At 31.3% G+C, this 7,984-nt stretch overlaps 1 protein-coding gene across 1 annotated transcript; it reads right to left on the reverse strand.

Annotated features, from left to right (window-relative positions):
* Positions 1-1,815: 1,815 nt before the first annotated feature.
* LOC18104667 (uncharacterized) lies at positions 1,816-2,626 on the reverse strand. The gene has a single exon (XM_024584195.2). It carries the CDS (start codon positions 2,378-2,380, stop codon positions 2,111-2,113), a length of 270 nt encoding a protein of 89 aa, XP_024439963.1. The 5' UTR covers positions 2,381-2,626; the 3' UTR covers positions 1,816-2,110.
* Positions 2,627-7,984: the final 5,358 nt, after the last annotated feature.

A 7,984-nucleotide genomic window follows, 5' to 3' on the forward strand; every position in this document is an offset into this window, starting at 1 on the left:
CAGATAAAAAAATTAAAAGATGATACAATTAAAAAAAATTTAATTTCATAAATTATTTTAAATAAAATAAATAATAATATAAAATAAAATAAATAGCTAGCTACCTGTGTTACTGGTGGTTTCGGCTCACATGAAAGCTAATAGTAGTATTTTAGCATGTTGGATTTATGAAATAATATAAATTATATTTTGAAATTTTATTTAATTATTTAAATTTTTAGGTTAAAATAATTTTTTATATAGTATAAGAATCTTGTTTACCAAGCCATCTATTTAAAAATTAAATATAAAATAATATGACATCGTGTAAGTTTTAAGTTCAAAAAGTACTTTTCTTTTAAGAAAATATAATATGTTAGAAAATAATATTATATTTGATAATATAAATCATAAGATCTGATTTGATAATTTAAATTTTTAAGTTGAAATGATTTTTTTTCTAGATTTGATCATTGAAAATCCAAATTAAGCCAAGATATAGGAGGTTAATCTACTTATTTTCCTTCAACAATGAAGCTTGACGGATATAATTCTAGCATTTGCCAAAGCATATGCTCAAAACCAGGAAAAATACAAGTTTTTTTTTTTTTAAAAAAGGAAAAGTGGAAAACTAACAACTTGCATGTGCAATTTTAAAAATAATTGTACTGTTGGAAAGTGCGATTTGTTTTTATAAAAAAAAATAACTAGAATAATGAAGAAGACATTGAAACTTCGAAAACGATGCCTCTAGTATTTCTCGTCCAGATAAGTCCAATAATACCAAATAAAAATTATTAAATGGGTGCAGAGGCTAGTGAGCCAGGCTGCCACTGGGAAAAAACTACTTGTTTTTCTTCACTAATGGGGCTTGAAGGATATTATTTTAGCATTTGCAAAAGCGTCTGCTCAAAACCAGGAAAAACACAGCACTACTTTTTGAGAACAATGATCGTTGATCATACGCAGCACGTTTCACATAATCATAATCATAATTTTTTTAAAAAAATTCTTAAGTTTCAAGGGGCTCGCACCGTATAAAAACATTGTCGACACGTCATGCATGCATAATGTTGTTAGAAATAATTTAATTATTAGTGCATCAATTTTACAAATTTTGTCAATTCAGTATATAGATTTTAAGTTTGTTTGTTTGAGTACATTGAATTTTTTTGTCGAGTACTTTCATCCAAGTTTCATTTTATTTGTTCTAAAATCTAATATATTTAGAAATAAAATTTATGTAATTGAATAAAAGGTTAATTATTTAATTTTTACGATTTAATTTGTTTTTCTTAGTCAAGAATGGTAGCTTGACGTGAGAAGTTAAATATTTATAAAATATTATTTTTGATAAATATGAAAATCGTGTATGTTTAAATATTTTTGTAAAGAGAAAACAATATAATAATATTTTAAAAAGTAATTTTATCTTAATAACATTAATGAAACATAAATAGAATTATATAAATATTAATAAGATGAGGAGTTGATAACCAGAGATTTTTATACACCTAAATACCTCGAGAAAATAGAATTCAAAATATATATGGGTTAGTAAATCCAAAATATTTTTTTTCATAGTTTGGGCCCATGGTTTTTTAATCCCTATTGGCTAAAAAGGAGAGGATAAGATTTTAATCCAATCATGTTAGCTTATTAATTCAACATCCTGCAATAATTCTAAAAGCTGTTTCATTCTAAAAATTTACTCGCGGAAATTATATTTTAATGTACTAATCAAAGGGATAGCTTCCTATTAAAAAAGAAATGAAATGAAGAACTCCCAAAAGAAATGGGAGAGCAGAAATTGTAAAATAAATGGTGTCAACAAAATTTATCCAAAAATAATATGGTTTGATATTCAGTAAATTGGGACCAAAATTTACAATTTACACTATTTTTCCCCCATCATTCAGGAATTCACTTTCAACATTGATCGAAACATAAATTGCAAGAGCATAATCTGATGGAGCTGAATAATTGTTGATGGGTTCCAACTTCCATCTCTATAAGAAGGTGGCCTTGTCATGTTTCTTCAAATAATGAAGTCTTGAAAACTGTAGATTGTCTCTATGCTGCTACCAGTCCATGCATGAATGTAGTTCCTCTGCAATATTTAGTTTAGAGACTAGTAAGGACCCCAAGAACTTAAGTACATGACTTTTCTCAGTGACTCCTCTGACTGCTTTGATTTCTGATTTTCTCTTAGTTTACCTGGAACCGCCCTAGAAGTTTGAGAAGAGAGCTTCTTGGCCAGAGAGAATGACCTGACTTGGTTCTTGGCATGTTGATGTAATGATCTTATTGTGTAGTTCCATCTGCAGAATCCTTGATCTTTCAAGGCTTCGACGGCTGCAATACTAGTTGCTACAGCCCAAGCTTTGCTTGCTGAACTCATTTCTCTATTTCCTTCTTAGTACTAGAACATCAAGGATTTGAAATGGACAATTTTTAGATAGAAGTTGAGATGTAATTGAGGATTTGAGTTTGACGGTGGAAATGGCAAGCTGGGTGCTTTTGCTTATATAGAGAGGAGGTAGGTAAGTGCAAGAAAGGGGGCCAGAAGTTCGGAGGAAAATCAGAAGCTAGCCACAAGCTGTAGCAGGTGGTTTTGGCTTAAACGAAAGCAAATGGTATTATATCAGTGGGGTTACGCTAGGATAAGATGAATTTAATGTACAGGATTGCCCACTTGCCTAAAATACAAAGGAGAAAAAGATGGGGAATTTTTACCTTTTAGCATGTTCGGTCAAGACAAAGCTAGAGTGTGACTTGTTTAGTGAAAGGCACACGGTTTTGCTTTACAAAAATCCAAATCGAGCCTCAAGTATAGGAGGCAAATCCACTAGTTTTTTCTTCAAGAATGGAGCTAAAAGGATAGAGTTTTAGCATTTGTCTTGGCCTCTACTCAAACCTGGGAAAATACAGGAGTCCTTGCTGAAAAAAATAGTAGGATTCATTGCATGTGTCACAAAAAAAACAAAAAAAAACAAGTTCTCTGCTCATGGAAAAGGACGACACACGTTATCCAATGCCAACTGATGACTGATCCAATTACCTTCAGCAAATATTGCCCCCTCAACCTCAAGATTTCTAATTTGTGAAGCTTATTTATTTATATACTTATCAGATTTGTTTTTTTTTTTTAAAAAAAAAGTGGTACTACCAAAAAAATGGGAAAACAGAAAACCATAGAATAAATGGTGTCAACAAAAAATTATCCAAAAATCATATGAATTGACTGGAAAATTGACAATTTACATCAACTGCAACAATCAGAGATACATGACTTTTCTTAGAGACTCCTCTGACTGTTTTCCCTTCTCTTCCTTGACCTTGCTTGAAATCATTGCAAAAGTTGAAGAAGAAAGCGTTGGTGTAGTGTTCTCAATGTGTAGTTGCACCAGCAGAAGCCTCGGTCTTTCAAAGCTTCCACACCTCCAAGAGCAGCTGCTACCATCCAAGCTTTACTTGTAGAACTCGATTTTTACCTGGTATGTAATGCAGAACAACTAGTTGAAAACTCTTTTGATGTGGGGATATTGTAGAGAGTAAGATATCACTTTCCATGTTCGATGAAGTAAATGGCAAGGACGAGTTTACTTTGTACAGGTGAGAGCACCAAAATTTTAGGAAAAAACCTGAGAAAAACCAAAAGCATATAATTTTGAGTGAACAGGCCAACGGTATATTGAGTGAGGAAACCAGCAAAGGCCTACGGTATTTTTTATGGGATAAGACGTCCCTATTCTCCTTGTAATATTGTATACAATTTGGCATTTGTACTCCTGGGATGCTATAATGCCACCATGATTTATCAACATATAATTAAATAATCTCCAATTGCTTGAAATGCTAAAGCATCAACCTTGATTTATCAGCATATAAATAAGCTCCAGTTGCTTGAAATGTTAAAGCATCAACCTTGATTTATCAAGGTATGGTTAAAAACTTAAATCCATGCTCAAAATTAAGCAGAATATTTGCATGTCGTGTTCTGTGATTTTAAGCTTCTGCATATTCGCCTGTCCTTAAGTAGGAGAGCAAATACAAGGATGATGGCCTAAATTGGCCATGTTCTTTCACAACAAAATGATGAAAAGCCGAGCTAGATTACAAGAGAGATAAAATAAAAAGAAAACACACGTAAATAGTAAGAGATAGGAAGGTGATGACAACAATATTTGTTCAACAAAACTCTCGTGTTGGATAATTACAGCTTGCAGTTCACATCGATACTTGCAGCAATCACTCATCAATTTCCTCATGTTTTGTTCTTCACAATGGACCAGCTTTAGCTTGAAAGTGTAATACCAATTATATTTTAAAGTATTTTTTACTAAAAAATATATCAAAATAATTTTTTAAAAAATTATTTTTAAAAACAATCCAAAAATAAAAAATAAAAAAATTAAGTAAAAACACCAATTTTGTTTTAAAATTGCGGTGCAAACGCAACCCTAGAAAGGTCTAAAAATATGTTTGTTTTTATGGCAACTTTTATTTTTAAGACCGGTCAACTACAAAAACAAGGTGTTCGGTTATATTTGAATTACATGTTTATGTTTATGTTTGTGTGATCTATTAAAATTTACAGTCCAACTAAGTTAACAAAAAGCAACATCAACATATTTTTACTGAGTTACAAACTCAATCCAACAAAAAAAACACCTTCTTTCTTAACATGCTACAGTCATTTTACCTCAACAAAATCAGTGTCTTTCTTTTTAATTGTTCTTATTCCAATATATTATGATTTCTATGCAAATTAAGAAAAAACTTAAGTGTTTTTTTTGGTAATTTAAGTTATAAGATCAATTTCAAACATATTTTTAATCAAATATTTTTAATATATTTTTTATTAGATAATATTTTCAACAATAATTTTAACCAAATATCTATTTAATTTAAACAAAACTAAAACGTGATTATTTTTTCATATCTCAACCACAAGAGACACACAACAAAAACAAACACTTTATAGGCTTGAGCTTCACACGTCGAACTTCTTAATTCATTAATACGGACCCCAACAACCCAAGTACATGGCCTTCCTCAAATACTCCTCGGATTGGCTTGATTCCCTCAATTTGCTTGAAACCATAGAAGAAGATGAAGAAGAGAGCTTCTTGGCCTGAGGTGTTGACCTCGTGTTATTCTTGGCATGCTGGTGTAATGATCTTATGGTGTAGGTCCATCCGCAAAAGCCCTGGTCCTTCAATGCCTTTACAGCACCAGTGCTAACTGTCACAATCCAAGCCCTTCTTGATGTGCTCGTATTTTCTTCTTTAAACCTAAAAATCTCCTCTTTCTTTTAGGTAGATGGCTGTATGTAGTAGGAATAATGGATTGCAATGGGGTTTTATTTATAGAGGGTGACGGTACGTAGTGAGTGAAGGTGAGGAGTAGAAACAAGAAACTAGAAACCATCAGCTAGCTATAGCTAGAAGGCAGTGGCTTTGGCCCCAGGTAAAGCAAAAGGTTAGTATCTTGTTTTGGCATAATGACTCTCTTGACCATGCACAACCATTTGACAAGTCAATTATACAAGGAGAAATATGGGTTTTGGTCACACTTTGATGGTGAAATTGGACAGAATAATGTAGCCATTAGAGTAAAGCAACCAATAATGGACACACCCTTTTCCTCTAAACTGCCTGCTACTCTATTATATAATAGATGAGGCAAAAATGGGAGTAACAGGTGGCACACTATGGTCATGCATGTGTGGTTTAGATCTCGTTTGATATTGTATTAACTATTACTTTTTAAAGTATTTTTAATTTAAAAATATATTAAAATATTATTTTATTATTTTTTAAAATTTATTTTTAACATCAGCACATCAAAATAATATGAAAATATCAAAAAACTTAATTTGAAGTAAAGAAAAAATAAAAAAATTATTTTTTTTCAAAAACGTTTTTAAAACGCAAAAACAAATAAGCTATTAGATTTTAAATATGTGTTTGGGAGGACAGTCGAACCACGTTTCTGAAAGTTTTTTATAATTTTATTCAAAAAAAAAATTTAAATGGTACTAACTAAAATAATATCCAAATATATTCTTATATATTTGTAATTAATCAACTTTTAAGAAAATTACACCTAATTGTTAGAAAAATATTATTTAAAAAAGGCCAAGTGTCCTAGATGGGCTATTGCACCTGGCTCATAAAATAAAAACACTAGGCGTAGGGGCTTGCAAGGCCAAGCCCGCACCCTGGCATGTTTTTTTGGTTGGTTGTTGCCTTGCTTTTTTTTAATAAAAAAATAATTAAACAACATGTTATTTGAAAGCCCTAAACCCGACCACTGGATTGGTGATCAAAAAATTCAAGATTGCTGATTTTGGCTAAAAAAGATATTTTTAATTTATTATTATCTAAAAACACCTAACAAATACCCTAATAAACTTAAAATGCTAATCTCTTAGCTTAAAACACCTCAAAATTAATTAAAAAAAATCAAGTTGAAAACAAAAATACTATATCGATCCCCCATCTAACATTTCTGGTAAGATAAAAAGCAAATAAAAAACACCCAGAGACGCCAAGAAGTCAAATAATTCTCAGGACGATGCTAATATCCTTCGAATTAACAAACCAGAAAACCAATCTAATAATTCTAAAAAGACAAAAAAAAAAAAAAAAAAAGAATGGTATCCCAAGGTTCCCAACCTTAATTTCCATATATATGCACAGGTTTTCTGTGGCCTCTTTAAGAAATCGCAGTAATGAGCTCATTAATTGCAATTTTCCTAATCTGAAAGATTTATTTAAATCGTGATTTTGCTTGGCTTACAAGAACTGCTTCTGTTGAAGACACCCTTTGAAAAGACACCGTATTTTGGCAGGTAGCAGAACCAAATCGCCTAATTTTTCCATCGGGCCAAACGTTTAGGTCATTAATCACAGGGTTTAGTCCTGACGTTTATAGGCCAACAAACATGAGTCTTAAGGTGCTTAAGCAGAAATTGTTTTAGAGCAGTTCAAGGCCTAGAAGACCAGAAGTCTAAAGGGATGATGATGCATCCTCAGGCAAAACCAAGACCAGAATCGGAAAGTTTCACTCAGTTTAGATGGGTTTCTGGTGCCCACTGAACCCAGGAAGAAGGCTGGTGCTGGTGAGAAGCGAAGGCTGAGGGAAGCTGAAAAGGCTGAGAATGTCATGCATCTCATTTCTTGTACTGGTTTTGGTTTTTGGATAAATGTGTACTGGTTTTGTTAATTTCTCGTATTTCACAGTACACGAATTAATATTCTGTTGTTTTTGAAATATTATTTAAATCTTATAGAATTTTGCTATATAAATCTTTAATTTCATGGTATTTGTTTTTGTTATTTATTTATTTCGGTTGAATCCAACACCCTACACTATTCGATTACACGATCGAAGATGGTGCTTTCTCAATCTTCAAATTTCCAAAAACTTCAAAACCAGAGACCTATGGAAATCCCGAATTTTAATAATTAGTTTATTCCATGGTTCTGAAACGCTTGGTTGGCCGACTGGATGCTCCAGCCATTTAGGTCGGGTTTTATTTTAAATTAATTGGACATTAAAAGTGCCAAACTTGATTGATTTGATGAGTTCATCCATAATATGGCTAAATTTAGGTGAATTTGATTAAGTTCCTTTCATATAATTTATTTTTAAATCAAAATAATATCATTTTAAAAATTCAGGTGAATCTAATTAAGTCAATTTCATATAATATATTTCTTAAAAATAAAAATAGTATTATTTTGAATGAAATAATTGATTTGAAATGACTCGGTGACATGCAAATTGATCAGATTGTCCCATGACTTAGTTGATCTAATTAAATTCAAGTAAACTTGATTGAGCCAACTCCAAGGAATTTAATTAAAAAAAAATAATGTTTTAGATAAAATAATTGATTTAGATTGGCTAGGTGACATTCAAAATGATCCTATAATCTAAAAAATAAAGTTTCGGATAATATTTAATAACTATGATTTTTGCAAGCTAACCTCTC

Source organism: Populus trichocarpa, chromosome 13 (genome assembly GCF_000002775.5).
Source record: "Populus trichocarpa isolate Nisqually-1 chromosome 13, P.trichocarpa_v4.1, whole genome shotgun sequence".
NCBI classification, from domain to species: domain Eukaryota; kingdom Viridiplantae; phylum Streptophyta; class Magnoliopsida; order Malpighiales; family Salicaceae; genus Populus; species Populus trichocarpa.